The sequence below is a fragment of the Pseudorca crassidens genome, chromosome 3 (assembly GCF_039906515.1).
Source record: "Pseudorca crassidens isolate mPseCra1 chromosome 3, mPseCra1.hap1, whole genome shotgun sequence".
Classification (NCBI taxonomy): domain Eukaryota; kingdom Metazoa; phylum Chordata; class Mammalia; order Artiodactyla; family Delphinidae; genus Pseudorca; species Pseudorca crassidens.
In genome coordinates this window covers 163,683,508-163,700,095 of record NC_090298.1, presented here as the reverse complement: position 1 = coordinate 163,700,095, position 16,588 = coordinate 163,683,508, and the positions used below count along the sequence as shown (strand labels likewise).

The following is a 16,588-nucleotide window of genomic DNA, read 5'->3' as shown; positions in this document are numbered from 1 at the left end:
GCGGATCCATTCATAATATTTATTGAGAGCTGACTGGGTGCCCCGCGCTGGGGAAGGAGGGCTGGGGTGCCTGAGAACAACCTCCTTCCGTGAGGGGGTCGGGGCGCCATTTGGGCTGTGCTTCCAGACGGGGCTCCTTTGCCAGGCCCTCAGGCTGGGGGCAGGGCCTAGGGGTGGATCCTCGGAGGGTGCGTCTTCCCTGAAATCCAGCCTCCAGTGAGCCTGGGTCCCCAATCCCAGGTGAAGGCAGCATCCCCGTCCTGCCCGCTCCAGCCTCCTTAGGCAGAAGTGGAGGGTAAGCAGGAAGAGGGGGTAGTTCCATTAGGCTTCCCGACACCTTTGGAACCTGGATTTTAAAAGCAGAAGGGGAGGAGAAAAACATTTAATAACGGATGATTCGATGCTCCGGAAGTACCGACTCAACCTGCAGGGCTGCCATGGCTCTGGCGCCACCTGCAGGCTATTTCTGGAATAGCACCCCCCTGTGACATTCCCGGCCCCGGGCAGCCCCAGATGGGACCAGAGCGAGACACAAAGCGCAGAAACTCCAACTCAGTCCTGCCGTGCTGCCTCTTCCTGGGAGGACGGCCTCAGGCAGCCTTTCTGTGCCAATATCCTGGTGAGGGCTTCCCCCACCCCGCACGCCCGCGGAGGCCAGTTTTCCTGTTCTCTCGGACTTGAGGGGAAAAAAGGAAGACTCTGAGATCATCATCTTTGCGTCCCTTCAGCTTCCCACCTCTCCCAGTTGGACCTCGTCAGACCTCATAGGGAATACTATCTTCTCCTGGAGGCAGTCTCTTCTAACAGATGTTCACTGCACAGCTGCCGGGATAGGGAGGGGTACTGCCACCCGGTGACTTCCCCAGGGGCTCACAGTCTGATAGGCCTTGTGCCATCCCTGAAATCTCTGACACCTTCCCCTCCGACATACATGCACACATACTCTATCCCAGACACACCCAACTTCACGAAGTTCCTAAACGAGCCCCATTGCCTGGGCTCCACTTCAGCGCTCCACCAAACTGAATTAGGCTTCCAGAAATCACTTTCTCCAGGAAGACCTCCTGGACCCCTTCACCTGGATCAGGTGCTTCCTCTAGACTCCCCCATGCCTGTGTTTTAACTCTCACTCTCCCATCTACCACGGTGGGCCAAGCCCAGCCCAGCGCTTGGCAGCCGGCAAGCCTCAAAAACTATCTGGTGAATGAGTGACCAAGGTCACACAGTTCCCACGAGCCAAGCCGGATTGGAGCCCCTGCTGTACCTATCCCCAGATCCCACCAGTAGTCCCCACAGCCTCCCTGCTAGATCACACCGCGCCTGGAAAAGGACGGTGTTTCCCTTACGGGCCCAGGGAGGGAGAGTGCCTTGCCCAAGGCCACACAGGGGACCCCATCCCCAGCTTACCAGCGTAGGGCAACAGTTCTAGAATACTGCTCTAAGCTGTCTACACAGATTATCACCCCCCAACCCTCTGAAGTGGGTTGTGACCCCAGGGGTTAACCCACTTCACAAAGGCCCCTAGGGGCTCAGCCCAGGGCAGACCCCCCCTCCTCGAGTTCCCCCAGCCACCTGCACAGGCACCTCCTCCTCGGCAGTGTCCGGAGTCCTGCGTCTTCGCCTTGTCCGAGCGGACCAGCTTCCTGCCGGCCGAGTTGCGGGTGGTGTAGCTATAGACGGAGGTGTAGCCCTGGCCGGTGAGCGGACAGAAGCGGCGGGTATGGGCATGGTCGCGAGTGGCACCACACTGGGGGCACACGTAGTCTCGGAGGATGGGGCACAGCACCCGGCCAGCTTCGTCCTTGAGCACGTGGGACTGGTAGATGGCCCGGGACTCGCCGTTGTGCTTGCAGAAAGAGCACAGGCGTTCAGGAGCTGGTGAGGATTCCGGGCTGTGTGTCTGACCCTCCTCTGGTCCTGGCACTGGTTCTGGCTGGGGGTCCAGCCTGATCTCAGGCTCCTCTTCCCCACGCAGAGCCTCCACCAGGCGTGCCAAACCCAGGTAATCTGTCCATAGATTGAAGCTCCCCATGGCTGGACACCGTGTGCCAGGCAGAGGGGCAGAGAGAGAAGAAACCCAGCCGCCCCAAAGCTTGTCTTTCTACACCTTCCTTCTTAACCCTCCCTTCCCCTCTCTGGAGCCGAGCAGTCTGGGCTGTCAGTTCCCTCCTTATACCTCCAAGGGGGTGTGAAGAGGGAGGAGCAGGCTGTAGGAGGTTCCTTACTGTCACAGGGGGGCTTGCTGCCGCTCCCCCAAAAATGCACCTGCCAAGGGGATGCATGGTCTCTGGGGGGGCTGGAGGCGAGGGGGGGTGACAAGACACAGGCTGCAGGGGGCACCAGTAATATGGAGCCACACACCCCACCCAGAGGGCATTGGGAGGGCGACCCCTCCTTAGAGCCTGCCTGCCTCTCCTGCCCCACAGGGTGATGGGGGTGGGAGGGTTGGAAGCCCCACCCGACAGACTAGCATTGAGGTAGCCAGTAACTTAGTAACTTCTTTCTTCCTTCTCCTGGGCTGGGGGAGGGGCCGGGTACCCCTGTGCTCTTTGGGAAGGGTTGGGGAGCTACTGATGTTCCAACTGTCTTCGGAAGGAGAATGGGCCTGGCTTATGGGGTGGGGGGTTAAGGACCAAGGCTCCCAGCTCTGGTCACCCTCAGGGAGCTTTCACACCACTTTTCAGTGGATCCCGCATTTAATGGATGAACAGACTGGGGTATGAAACCACCTGCCCCTGGGGTTATTCACAAAGACAAGCACAAAAGCCTGCCTCCCCACGCTGTTAGTTACCAACGGAACTTTAGGTATTGGAGAGCCTTAGGACCAGCTCGTCCTGGTCCTGGGGTGGAAAGGGGGTGGAGCAGAGCACAGGCACAAGTTGGGCTAATGGGGGGACCCGTAGCATTCGCCAGTGCCTTGATCTCCCCCTCAAATGAGAGCTCAGCTCAGTCTCTGGAGGATAAGGTTTGCCCAGGAGCCACCCATGTGGGGCACACAGATGGGCAGGTGGAAGGATCAACTGGCGTCAAGGTGCTAGGTGGGCAACTGAAGGTAAAGCAGGGGTCTGCCGGTACCAGGCAAGGAGGGTGAGAAACCTGGGCCCGGACTTGAAGGCAGAGAAGAGGTGCTATGCTGCCTACCCACCTCACTCATTCAATCATTCAAGAAAACACTATTGAGCCTTTTGGAAGCAGGGCCTCACTAATCGGTTTCACGAAGGTTTCCCAGCTGCCCAGCCCTGAGCCTGTGATTCATGCCCCCAACCCTCCAGGATTTATTCTCCAAATCCAGCCTGTGTCTGTAAGGATCCCAGACACCAGCCCTCACCAAGGGGTGAGAGGCTGGGGTCAGGGTCAGGTACTGGCTGAGCAATTTTGGGGGGGGAGTCCAGGGTGGGGTTTTTGTCCCCATCCCATTCCCCTTAGGCTGTGTCCGGCCCAGACACAGTGACATTCATCCCTCGGTGGGTCTGGCCTCCGTCCTCACAACCCACCGACAACAATGAATGTTGATTGTGACCTTTGCTGTGGCCTAAGGGAGGGGATGTGTTCAGGATCCCCTGGCCCCCCCAGATCTGGAAGGTGGGGGTCGTGATGGGTGGACGGCAGTTCCAGGCCTCGGGGTCCACTCAACGGTCGATGGTTTGCCTGAGCTGCCCAAACTCACCGACAGGTTGAATGTTCCCCCAAACCCTTGGCAACTTCTTGGGGAGTGGAGGCTGGGTGGGGGTGAGGGAACTGGATAGGATGAGGGGAGAGGGGAGGGAATAAGGAACTTATAGAATCATTAAGTCAGCAAATAGTTATTAGGTGCCAACTCTCTGCTCCGGGAACCGGAAAAAGCAGGAGATAAATAATAACAACAGTAGATATTGATGTCGCCTTTGCTATGTAAATATAGCAGTACTGGGCGCTGGGCTCAGCTTTTCATGCATTTACCCAAAGCACCCTCAAAACGGCCCTCAGAGGTGCATATTACTTCCGTTTGTCAGTTTGGGAGACTGAGGCCCGTAGGGCACCGCTAGTGAGAGGCAGAGGAGGGATTCCTAGTGGCCCCAAGATGTCTGGCTGCCAAACGGTTCTTGTCCCGGAGGCATCGATGCAACAGAGAGATAAAACATTTTAATACAATGTAATTCCTTCGGTGAGCTACATCGTGTTCCGGGCACAATTGTTTCTGAATCACAAGAACCCCCAGGGGTTGTCAGTCTCCACTTTGCAAATTCGGGCCAGCAGTGGGGCCGCTACCAGGCAGGCCCCGCCCGCAGGTCCGCTTGCGGGACTTTGGACAGGGGCGAAGCAAAAGGACCGCAGAGGACCACAGGTTGCCAGCCTGCCTGCAGGGTCTCGGGCATCTGAACTCAGGCCCTTGCGGCGGTCAGCGCCCAAGCGCACAGACACGCGAGGGCTGCCCCGTTAAGGCGGGGTGCGGGTTCGCCCACTCGGGCCTCGAAAGGGGTTGCGGTCAAATCCCTGCTTCGGCTCTGACTGCGTCAAGATGCTGCCCGCTCCTCATTTCTTCACCCGCAAACAGGGCCCCCAGCCCTTCCCTCCAGGGGCTGCGCAGAGTTGGGTGCCCGCCCCCTCGGGTGCCCCTAGGCGCAGTCTCAGGGGAGACCGCCCCCCACCTGGGTCTGGGGCCCTCCAAGGACAGTCTGGGAGGGGACTTCAAATTTCCTGTCCCCTCCCATTTCACTGAGGGCAATATCGAGCCCCAAAGGATGAATCCCCTGGCGTAACCCTAACGTGGATTAGGGCCCCCAGGTGTGCTGAGCTTGAGTGAACCCCAAAACGACCCTCCTTGGAGGCGGCTTGAGGCAGCGCAGCCCTTGAAGCCCCACCCCCGAGATCCCCACCTAGAGACAGCCTCCAGAGACCCGCCCCTCAGAAGCCACAGACTCAGGCCCCTCCCCCAAGACCCGCCCCCTCAAAGCCCACCCATAAATTGCACGTCCCTAGGCCCCTCCCTCTAAAGCCCGCCCAGATAGACTACCGTGTAGCCCGCCCCCAACTCAACCTAGGCCCCTCCCTCTAAAGCCCGCCCAGATAGACTACCGTGTAGCCCGCCCCCAAAACTCAACCTCCATAAACCCCGCCCCCTAAGCCGGTTCTCAAAGAGCCCAGCTCCCTTAAGACCCGCTCCGGGGCCCCGCCCTCAGGGCCCCCCCACTGCAGACTTCCCATCTAGTTTTGGCTCTGGGAGCGCCCAAGGCTCCAGAACCCCGCCGTCTAGGATCTCTAAAGTCCGCCTGCCTAGACCCCCAGGAACCGCGTCCCTACGGAGTCCCCAAGGCCGTTCCCTGGAGCTCAACCCCGCTAAGGTCCGCCCTTGCACGACCTTCCCCCAAACCGGACCCCCTCGGAGCCCGCCCCCCGCAAGACCCGCGCCCCTTGAAATTCCCCACCTCATGGAGTCCCTTCCCCAGAGCCCGTCCTCTCGCCCACCCTGGGCCGGGGTCCAGTCACGTTCCCACCCCTGTCTGGAGCTCCGGGTGGGGCGCCCTCTCCCATGGCCCATCCACCCGGCCTGCAGGGCCCCATTCAGGCACAGGGTATCCAGGACCTTCTCAGGGAGCATGTGGGGGGTGTCTTGCTTTGCAGATGGTGGTCCTAACAAGCAGAATATGGAGAGAGGAGGGGTAATAATAATAATGCTTTGTATGCATCACCCTATTATTAGAATACCCATTTTATCGATGAGGAAATGAGGCTCTGAGAGTTTGGAACAGAACTCTCTCGGCAGTTCCTAAAAAGCCTTTGTTCTTAACGACCACGAGGCTAGAATGCGGGGTCATCAGGCACGAGGCACTCTGGCCACACTGCGCGGGGTGGGGGGCTCCCCATGACACCGCTGCGCCTTCTATGCCTCCTCACAGGTTTCCTGGAGGGCTGTGACGTTGACCTTCCTAGGAGGTAAGTTCCAGTGAAGGTGGGGCTAGGGCAAGAGGGTGGGGCTTCGGGCCAAGGGGAGGGGTGGGAGGCGGGCAGTGCCCAGACTCATCCTATGGGGGAGGGGCTGTCTGGGCAAAACCTGGGGTCTGTCTCCCTTCGTCTTGGTAAGTGTTGGCTTCCCGCCCTCGGTGTCTGTCTGGGTCCTCCTGTCTGGGTCTGACCGTGTCCCTCACAGGCGGGGATTTGTCTGGGTCCCCAGCCCTGCTGTGTGCGCTGTCTCTGGCTGTCTGGGGTCGCCTGTGTGTGTCTGGTCCTTTACACCTGATCTCCCCTCTTTGTCTGTCCACCTGTAGGACAGACATGTCGGGGGCTGCCCTTTGGTGAAAGGCGGCCTCTGGTCTGTCTGCATCTCACTGTCTGCACCTGGGGCCCTCAAGCAGGGCGCTGACTGTTCCTCCCACCAAGTGTCCTGAGGCCTTCTTGGGGGCTGACTGGGCCTCCAGTCTGACTTTGCAGCCCAGCAGGGCAGGAGGCAGGGAGCTGTCTCCTCCCACCCCCAACCCCGGGCCCTGGAGCAAAGCAGGGGTGCCCTTCAAGGCCTGCTTCTTCCTCATCCTTATTCCTGGGACCCTACACCCCAGCTGGGAGGGTCTGTCTGGGCAGGGGGCTGAGAATGACTGGGGTGGTGGGCAGCCTGGCAGAAGCCATGCTGACCCTGAGCCTATCCCCACCCCGACCCCCATCCTGAGCTCCGGGAAGGCAGGGCAGCTGGCACAGGGTCTGGGGGTCAGGGTCGGAGGTGAGAGGTCTCAGTGGAGCCAGATGGGCAGGCAATGGATGGAGGCAGCTCTGCTGTCAAGTTGAAGAACAAGGTGGCAGGGCCGGGGGGGTGGGGGGCAGCATGAGGTCAGAGATGCAGGGCTTCCAGGGGGTGTCTAGTGGCTTGTGTGTCCCTGCGTGTGTCCCAGTGTGCATCTGTCCTTGTGTCTGCGCCCTTGTGTGTGTGCATAGGACCTGGGGGGGCACATGGGGAGGAGGTGCTCAGGGCCTGGCAGACAAAGAGCCCATTATGGAACATGCAGTAGCAGTGTATGTAGGGGTCCTCCTGTGGGGTCCTGTTGATGGCCCGGGCTGTCTAGACTGGCGGGCAGGGGCCCCTCATTTCCATGATACCTGCATGGCCTCTCAGGTTCCCACCCCGCCCTCCCCGGGCCGTCTGCCCAGCTTCCTCTCCGCTGCCAGCTGCTCAGGCTTTTGACTCCGTGTCCTCAGACAAGGGGCTTGTCTGTCCTGCCCAGACCTGGGGGCGGCCAGTCGGCCAGGAGCCTGAGTTTCCTTCTGAAGACCACCAGACGTAGAGCCAGGGCTGGGGGAGGCGAGAATGCTCCCCTGGGTTGGAGTTGGGGGCTGTGGAGGGACCTGGGGCAGGTTGATGAGAAATTCAGACACTTCTACTGAGGCTTGTGGGCTCCGTCTGCAAAAACGCAGGCAGCAGCTGCCTATGGGCCTGTTACTGGGGGGCTGTGATGGGCTTGGGGGTCTGAGCTACTCTGGTGGGCTATTTTAGGGGGTCTGTGGGTGTCTGTAAGTCCAGGCGGGTGTGTGCCACAGTGAGCAGCTGTCTCTGTGCCAGTTGTGCGTGTGCATGTCAGCACTCCTGTGGGCTGCTGTTTGTGTATGGATGGATGTCAGTGTGACTCCGGTTGTGTGTCAGGCTAACCATGGGTAATTGCAAGTCGATGTGTGAGCCAGTGTACGTGGGTGTCTGGCGTCTGTCGGTGTCACTGGGGGTGACTGTGGTTTGTGTCATCCGATTATGGTGCCCCCTGACCCTCCTCACTAAAACTTCAGCTCCAGGAGGGTAAGGATCTTCATCTCTTCCACCCCCAGTGCTAGAACAGTGCCTGGTACATAACAGAGGCTCAGTAAGCAAGTGCTGGATTTGTGGGCTTCCAGGTGACTGTGGATTTCTGCATGTTCCTATGTCCTTTTCCTGTATGTCATTTTCACTGCACATGTTTTACTGTGTCTGTCTGTGGGTCAGTGATATTGTAGGTGTCCAAGGGTATAATCAAGTGTCAGGGTGGGTGACTATGGGTGTAGGTACTGTTGGAGTGTTATATCTGTTTGTGGGTGACAGAGTTGTAATGGGTGTCTAGGAGGGTCAGTTTAACTGTATGTATGTAGGTCAAGAATACTATGACCCGATGTCAGGATGTCAAGCATCTGTGCAGGCCTTGTACCATCTGTGTGTATGTGTCTCAGGTTGCCTGGGTGACTGTGGGTGTGTCCTTGCCCCGGCGGGCACAGGGACATCTACGAGTGCATGTCCAAGTTCTTGTGAATAATGGTGTCTATATGTACCTCTGTTGGGGCATTTACCTATCTGTGGTTGTCACAATTACTCTGGATGACAGCCCATGGGTGCCCATGGGACGGTGAGCCTAGGAGTATCTGTGGGTGCAGTGGAAAACTATGTGTGTGTCAGCGTTATATGCAAGGATGTGTCTACCACGGTCGGTGGCAGCTTCATTTCTCTGTGTGGCACTGTTTTCACGCGTGTCAGGCCTGGATGTCCGCGTCATTGTGGGTGATGTGTGTGCCCACGTGGCAGTGTTATGATGGGTGACTGTGTGTGTGCATGTGTGCATCAGCGTTCTTGCAGGTGATGGGAGTAATAATGGGGATGAGGTACGTCGGAGTACAGGGTGTGGATTTGGGGGTCTTCACCAGCGATTTGGGAATATCTGTGACTCTGTAAATGTATCTGTGAGCCGTCCAGGGAGGTGGAGAATCGGTGGGAAAGGAAATGGGGGGAACTTAAATGTAGGGGGGTGGGGGGGCACTTCTCAGGTCCCATCAGCCAATGAGGGGTCTTCTCCGTCCCCTCCTCCCTTCCCCCCCACCTCATGCCCTCCAGGGCGAGGGCCCTGTGAAAGGCGCCCTGTCGCTTTAAAAGGGCTCCCCAGCAGTGGGATTCCGGGCCATTTTTCCTTTTTGTGGCCACTTTTGGAGGGCGTGATCCTGTTAGCAAACCTTCGCCCCAGTAAATACCCTGCAGCCTCCGCCGGTAATGACAAGCCGGCGGGGACCCCACTGAGGGCTCCGGGGCTCCGGCAGGCGGCGCCGCTGCAGCCCCGGGCCCGCGGCCGCAGCGAGGCCCGAGCGAGGCCCCCGCCGGGATCGGTCTCGGCAGGGCCCGCACAGGCCTGCGCGGCCGTGAACTTGGCCGGGAGCGCCTTCCCGAATGCGCGCGCCAGCTGGGAGCCTCTCCCGGTCCCGGATATCCGAGGCCCCCACCCGCTCGGCGCCCCCAAGAACAAAGCTCGCCGCCGCCCTGTCCCAGGGCTCCCGCGGTCAGGTGTCAGGCGGCCTGGGCACCACTGCCCCTACGACCCTCGTCATGCCTCCCCGCCCCGCAGGGGCATCTCGGCCTGCCCTCCCCGCGGCGGCCCCCGCTCACTCGGGACTTGTGTGTCTGTCCCCTGTGGAGGGGTCTGGTCCTCCCGGGGCCCCTTCTCCGGGAAGGCGAGACACAGAGATGCCGCCGGGGCCTCCCCGCCCCCCTTCCCCAGCCGCCGCAACAATGGAGGGCCGGGCTGCAGAGGCCGGGTCGCCAGCCCCCCGTCCGCGAGCAGGTGCGCGAGGGGGCTGCGGCCGGGTCCCGCCGCCGCCCCGCCCGGCCGCGCCCCCTCCCCGTGGGCGGCCCCCGCGCCGCTCGCGCCCCCAGCCCGCCCGGCGCCCGCGCTCACCTTGTTTGGGGCCGCCTCCGCGTTTCCCCTCTCCTGTCCAAAACCCTCCCGGAAAAGCCCCCCGAGCCGAGGCGCCTGCACGGGAAATTGCATTTTGGCGGCTCCGGGGCTGGGCGGGGGCTCCCCAGGCCACGGGCAGGGGGAGGGGGCCGCGGTGCTCCGGCGCCGGCTCGAACCCGCGGCCGCCGCCTCCCGCCCACCCGCCTGTCTGTCTCGGTGACGTGCCCGCGCTCCCCGCCGCCGCCGCCCCCTCCCTCCTCCCCGCGCCGTGCCGGGCGGTGGGTCCAGCCGCGGCCGTGTGCGCCCCGAGGCCTCCCGCCAGGCGCACCGGGACACAAGAGGGGATGCCCATGGGCTCCAGGACGCAGCTCCCGGGCTCCGCGCAGGGGACACGGGGGCGCGAACGGGCACACGCAGGAACCCAGATGCACGCAGACCTGAAAGGCGCACGGGGAGCAAACGCGCACAAAGGCACACGGACCACAAACACAGGGAAGGGTGTGCAAGGGGCTTCCAGACACAACCCCACCGGAGGAAACTGTAGGACATGCAGGAGCACCCGCCACACAAGGATGTCCATGAAACCCAGCTACACGCATAGGGACACCCAGGGTCACACAGACACATCCAAGATACAGACACACACCACCTCCAAGGGACAGGAGGAATGTCCTCAGAACTGAAATAGAGTACATAGAGGATCCCGGGGCGCACACGGAAAATACTGGCACACAAATACACAGACTCACAGGAGTGGCCCCAGAACACACACATGCATGCACACAGGCCCAGGGGCATACACAAGGTACACAGACATACAGGTGTAAACATAAAACCAACACAGCTCCCCATTCATCGGGTGCACAGCCATGGGAACACCCTTACACACAGCATGGATATATACACAGACACAACACACGGATATATACACAGAACAGAAACCCACAGAGACCATACACAGTCTCAGGGGCACACGCAGACACACAAAGGTCACAGGCACACAACTATATGCACAATCACTCACGTACAAAGGGTAGAGGCACACTGGAATCCATAGAACCAACACGCACACCCACGAAACCCCCGGGCAGGTCCCCAGGGCCACAGGGGTCAGCAAGGACACACAAAATACAGGGACACTTGGGCATATGTGTGTCTGGGACCATCTGGTGTAGGCACACACACAGGCTAGGTATACAGGTCACATACAGGAAGCGGACTCAAAAGTTGAACATGGGGTGGGGCTCTTCTGGCTTCCTGGAATTGCTCACACGGAGCCCCCATCTTCACACACACACACACACCACGTACATGGGCACACACAGTAGGAAAAGTACACTGGCTGAGGATCCTCCAGGTCCCCCCCCCAGATACTCCCTAACAATACACTCAATCCCTGCCTGTCGTGGCCACCTCGACTGGTGGAAAGAGGTCACCTCAGGGCAGACTGTGGTACCAGCCGGACCTTCCGTTGGCTGGGACTCAGCTGACAGATTTCTCATTCAGTTGATTTATTTCTCCCCCACTCCAGTCTGAAAAGGGGTAAAGGAAAGCTTCGAGCCCCCCACCCCCAAGCCCAGGCCTTAACCTTTGTGGGCCGGGGCCCTGCTCCACCTGGCCGTGCCCCTCCCCTTTGGGCCCCCGCACCACAGTCCTGTCTCGCTTCTCCCTGACGAGTCTCCCTTTCCCATACCCTCCCCCCTTTCTTCAGGTTTCAACCCAGAAAGCCAAGCTCCAGCTGGTCCAGGAGGGTGGATGTCCCCAGGACCCACCAGAGGCTATTGGGGTCCAGCCCTACTCTATACCTGACTTCCCCGCAAATGGGGGATAATTCCCTGGAAGAGAGGGCCACGCAAGGAAGAGGATGAGAGTAAGTAGTAACTGGGCCTCCGTGGGTGGGGACAGCTTTGTTGATGTCTCTTATGTAGCCTCCCCCTTCTAACTGAAAAGGAGGGGGTTGTTTTGGAATATACAACATTTATTCATTCAGTCCCAACCATCTCAGACTCTTCCTGGCAAGCCAATGAAGTGAATATTGTAATTTTTACATATGGGCAACTGAGGCCCAGAAGGGGACTGCCTCTTGCCTAGGGAGGCACAGCCTGTAGGTTGCAGAGCTGGGAATTTCCCCAAGGCCTTTCCTCATCTGCTTTCAGGATGGGCTTGAAGAAGCTCTCCCGCCAGCTTTCTGGCCTGCCGAGCTTCCCTCAGCTGCCAGCAGGGGGAAGCAGACTCCAGAGCCCTCCCGCTCTGGGGGCAGGCTGGCTCTCAATTCCCTCTTCCTCCCAGCCCTCCCCACATCCCAGCAGCTGAAGACTCTGCCCGGACCCCGCAGGCTGGAATCTCCAACTGTCAAGATGCAGGGGCTCCAGAAGAAAGGAGCTTTTCTTAAATAAAGCCCCTAGAACTGACATCCCGACCAAGGCCTCACTCGCACGTGGTCCCTCTCTTTTTTTTTTTTAAACATCTTTATTGGAGTAAAATTGCTTTACAATGGTGTGTTAGTTTCTGCTGTATAACAAAGTGCATCAGCTCTATGTATACATACATCCCCATATCTCCTCCCTCTTGCGTCTCCCTCCCACCCTCCCTATCCCACCCCTCTAGGTGGACACAAAGCACAGAACTGATCTCCCTGTGCTATGCGGCTGCTTCCCACTAGCTAGCTATTTTACGTTTAGTAGTATATATATGTCCGTGTCACTCTAAGCTCTAGCTCTACTCCTTCTTGCTGCAACACAGGCTGGCAGGCAGCCTCTGCATTCCTGAACTGGGTCAGACCAGGAGAGAGGATTCCTGGATCCCGGCCCAGTGTTTAGTCCCACCCCTACCCCAAAGTCCTCTGAATAGCCCCTGGAGCCCAGCACAGGATGGGAGGGTCAGTGGGGGAAGCCCCAGTGCCCAAGCCGCCTGGTTCCTTCTGGCGTGGGAACTGCCCTCCCCACCCTACCCCAGCCCCCAGTTCCTGGGGCCCCTGCCAGTGCTGACTCATAGGGGACCCACGGCTGTGACTCAGCAGCGGCCCTTCCTGAACCTCTCCCTGAGAGATTTCTCACCCTATGTCCCTCCTGTCCCCTTGAGGGTCTCCTCAGGGACCCAGATGTAGGCTTGGTGGGTGTGTAAACCAAAAGGCCCTTCTCAGCTCCATCAGTCCCTGAGCCCCAGTCCCCAAGGACCCCCAAGGCTGTGGCTCTGGGTGGATAGGCCTGGCTGTGGGGGTCTAGGGCAGGGCCCATGTGTGCCCAGATGTGTGCCCCAGGCAAGGCCCAGGCTGTGAGCATGCCTTCCTCTGCACTCCACTGGAGTCTGGGCGGAGGGTGCTCCAGGTCCCTATGAGGCCTGGGCTGGGAGCTCGTTTACCAGCTCCTCCAACAATTTTCCCCCTATCCGGAAATGGCAGCTCCATTCTTCTAGCTACTCGGGCCAAAACGTTTCTTAATGAATGCAATCCATTAACAAATTCAGTTACTGTCCCTTCTAAAGGCACCTAGAATCTTACCCTCTCCAGAGACCCCGTGCAGGTCCAGCCCCCATCATCTCTCCCCGGACCTATGCAGTTGCCACCTCCTTGCTCTCCCTGTCCCAACCTCCCACAGTCTGTTCCACCGCAGCCCAAGGGCACCTGTGAACACCTTAGTCCCTCTTCTGCTCAGAACCCTCCATGGCTCCCATTTCATTCATACCAAAAGCCCAAGTCCACTCTGCGGCCCCGCACACTCTATCCTGTCCCCTCCCTCCCTCACCTCCTCTGCTTTGTCCCTTATTCCCTCTACTCCAACCACATGGGCCTCCTCACCGTTCCTCAAACACACCAGGTATTGTCCGGCCTCAGGACCTTTGCACAGGCTGTTCCCTCTGCCAAGAACTCTCTTCCCCCAGATACCCACCCACGTGGCTGCCTCCCTCACCTCCTTCAGGTCTCTGCTTAAATATCATCTCCTCAGTGAGACCTTCCCTGACCCCCCCCCCATTTAAAATCACACCCCCTTGCTTTATCCTGCTCTATTTTTTCTTTTCCATTGGCCTATCACCTTTGAACACACTATATGTTTTACTGCATATTCTTGTTTCTTGTCTGACTCCTTTAGTCACATGTCAGCTCCCTCAGGGCAGGAAGCTTTGACTTGATCACTGTTGGAGCACTGAGAGCAGAGTCTCAGACTGTTGTGTGGACGTATTGATAATTACCATGTTCCTGGCATGTTGGGGAACAAAAAGGACATAGCACCCTCCTGCCACTGTCGGGTGGGGCAGATAGTCACATAGCTAACTGATTGCAATGAAGAGTTTTCAGTGCTGAAAGCCAGAAGCACAACGGAGTATAGGGGAGGCATGGGGCCAGCCTGGAGGATGAGGTGCAATCAGGGAAGGCTTCTGGAGGAGGTGAGTTGAGGCAGGGCCTTGACAGCCAGTGAAGAGTTTGGATATAAGTATAGGGCTGGAAGGTTTGGAGGGTTTTAATTTTTAGTTAGGTTTATTGAGGTATCATTTACATAGAGTAAAATTCAGCCCTTATACTATTCTATGAGTTTTGACAAATGCATAGAGCTGTGTAACCACTGCCTGAATCACAATATAGCAGATATAATAGGAGTATGAGGTCATGAGCACCAGGCCGTTCACACAGCAATGGGGACACGGGTAGAAGCAGAGGGCCAGAGGGGAGACCAGTGTGGCTGGCTATCCATTGGCCTGGGTTAGGACAGAGGCCTGGGGGACAGGTGGGAATGGGAAGCTTCAGGAAATGGGGCAGACAGGTCTCAGAGGTGGACCAAGTGTGGAGGTTGAGGAGGAAGGGTGGGCAGGTTGAGTCAGAGGCACCTGTGGGCCCCCCGGGAGGAGATATTCAGAGAGGGAGGTCATCAATACGTGGTGGTAACCAAAGCTATGCCTAGGTCGGAGAGCATTTGAGAGGCATTTCACAAAGACTGAGGAGGAGGAGGACGGGAAGGAGGGAGGAGAAGGGCCACCAGGAGAATGTAGTGTCCTGTGGCCAAGGGGGAAGTGGGCAAAGGTGACAGATTCTTATTTTTTTTTTTGGTCATGTGGTGTGGCATGCAGGATCTTAGTTCCCCCACCAGGGATCAAACCCATGCCCCCTGCGGTGGAAGCATGGAGTCCTAACCAGTGGACAGCCAGGGAGTTCTCAAAAGATGACAGAGTCTATATAGAGGTCGAGGACAGTTATGACTGGGAAAATTGGCCTGACTCAGCAACTTGGTGTCAGTGGTGTGATCAGGCAGCCCCTTGAGAAGGAAGGAAGGGAAGGAAACAGAGGCGGTGAGCCCAGCGCGGCAGTCTCCAACACAAGTACTGTATACTGTAAGCCACAAACGCAATTACATATGTGTAATTAAAAAAATTTTTAGTAGCCCCTTTGCAAAAAAGTAAAAAGAAACAGGTGAAATTAATATTGATAATATATTCGATTTAACCTGATATACCCAAAATAGCATCGTTTCAACATGTAATCAAGATTTAAAAAACCCTCTCAATCAGATATTTCACATTCTTTAAAAAAGCTTGAGGGACTTCCCTGGTGGCGCAGTGGTTAAGACTCCGTGCTCCCAGTGCAGGGGACCCATCCATCCCTGGTCAGGGAACTAGATCCCACATGCATGCTGCAACCAATAGTTTGTGTGCCACAACTAAGGAGCCCTCGAGCCACAACTAAGGAGCCTGCCTGCTGCAACTAAGACTCGGTGCAACCAAATAAATAAATCAATAAACAAATATTTAAAAAACCCCAAAACTTTATATTTACAACACATCTCAATCTGGAATAGCCACATTTCAGGTGCCCAGTAGACAAGTGACAAGTGGCAATGTCACTGGTAAAGCACAGAGCTAGACAGGACCCAGTTTTGCCCTTGTATGACTCACCTCACCTCATTCACATCTCCTTAATCCCCACCCTATCGGATCCTGTCTTTATTAGTTGATTTCCCCCACAAACACGTGTACACAAATGTTCATAGCAGCATTATTCATGTTAGCCAAAAAGTGAAAAATACCCAAATGTCCATTAACTGATGAATGGATTTAAAAAAATGTGGCGTATCCATACCACATATTATTTGGCAATCAAAAGGAATGAAGTTGTGATACATGCCACAACATGAATTCATCTTGAAAAGTGAATGAAGCCAGTCACAAGTCACATTATGTGAGTCCATTAATACAGAGAGACAGAAGGTAGTTTAGGGGCACCAGGGGCTGGGGGAGGGGAGGGACTTGGGGAGTGACCACCTATGGGTGCTGCGTTTCTTTTGGGGGACAGTGACAATGTTCTAAAATCGATTGTGGCAATGGTTACACAACTCTGTGAATACACTAAAACATTGAATTATTTAAATAGGTCGATTGTACGGTATGTGAATTTTATCTCAATAAAGCTGTTATAAAAAATATTTAACCTTAATTACTGAGTGTTTCTGTGCTCCCTTAAATTGTGCCTCCCAATGGAGTGCCTCTCTCTTCTCAACCTAGTCCAGGCCCTGCTATTCTTCCCAAACACCACGCTTAAGAGGGACAGATAAGGTGGAGAAAAGGCCCCAGGGCAGGACCAAGGAGGGGAGGCCAGGGCAGAGATGTACCCCCAGCGCCCTTGTTTCCTACCGGAAGTCATGGGCTTCCCTGAGTTGCAGGCTCTCCGAGGTGGGAAGAATGATGCCTCCAGAGCCCGATTCCAAGGGCCCCGGCCTACCGGCGCAACCAGACAGCCTGACTCAGTTTGCCCGCTGTATGCGTGTGACCTTCCGCTGTCCCCCTAGTGACTCAGGCTGCTTGGAAGCCCCCTCCCTGGGGATGCTTGGCTGCCCACGATGAGTTTTCACAGACATTGTGAAAGTGGGCTGGCGCCTCCCGGGCCCAGGCCGGGGTCCTGTGGGCAGCCCACCAGGGCCTTGTCCCCACAGCCCGTCTCCCCCAGAGGGCCTGGGTCT

At 57.4% G+C, this 16,588-nt stretch overlaps 1 protein-coding gene and 1 long non-coding RNA gene across 3 annotated transcripts; one reads left to right on the top strand and one right to left on the bottom strand.

Annotated features, from left to right (window-relative positions):
* Nucleotides 1–5: 5 nt before the first annotated feature.
* Nucleotides 6–4,842, bottom strand: NANOS3 (nanos C2HC-type zinc finger 3). 2 transcript variants are annotated; one of them, XM_067733531.1, is made up of 2 exons: nt 1,573–4,842; nt 6–346 (listed from the first exon to the last, which is right to left on the bottom strand). In XM_067733531.1, exons 1-2 carry the CDS (start codon nt 2,030–2,032, stop codon nt 279–281), a joined length of 528 nt encoding a protein of 175 aa, XP_067589632.1. In that variant the 5' UTR covers nt 2,033–4,842; the 3' UTR covers nt 6–278. The 2 variants fall into 2 exon arrangements, with proteins under 2 accessions (XP_067589632.1, XP_067589633.1); XM_067733532.1 differs by having other exon boundaries at nt 1,585–4,842.
* A 4,262-nt stretch (nt 4,843–9,104) lies between these two features.
* LOC137222389 (uncharacterized) lies at nt 9,105–12,116 on the top strand. The gene is made up of 3 exons (XR_010942427.1): nt 9,105–9,530; nt 11,356–11,514; nt 11,801–12,116. It is a non-coding gene; the product is annotated as an uncharacterized lncRNA (long non-coding RNA).
* Nucleotides 12,117–16,588: the final 4,472 nt, after the last annotated feature.

Coding starts and splice junctions, on each gene's coding strand:
- NANOS3 (XM_067733531.1), bottom strand. CDS start 2,032: ATGGGGAGCTTCAATCTATGGACAGATTACCTGGGTTTGGCACGCCTG. Junction 347..1,572: donor AGGAGGAGGTGCCTGTGCAG/GTGGCTGGGGGA, acceptor TTTAAAATCCAG/GTTCCAAAGGTGTCGGGAAG.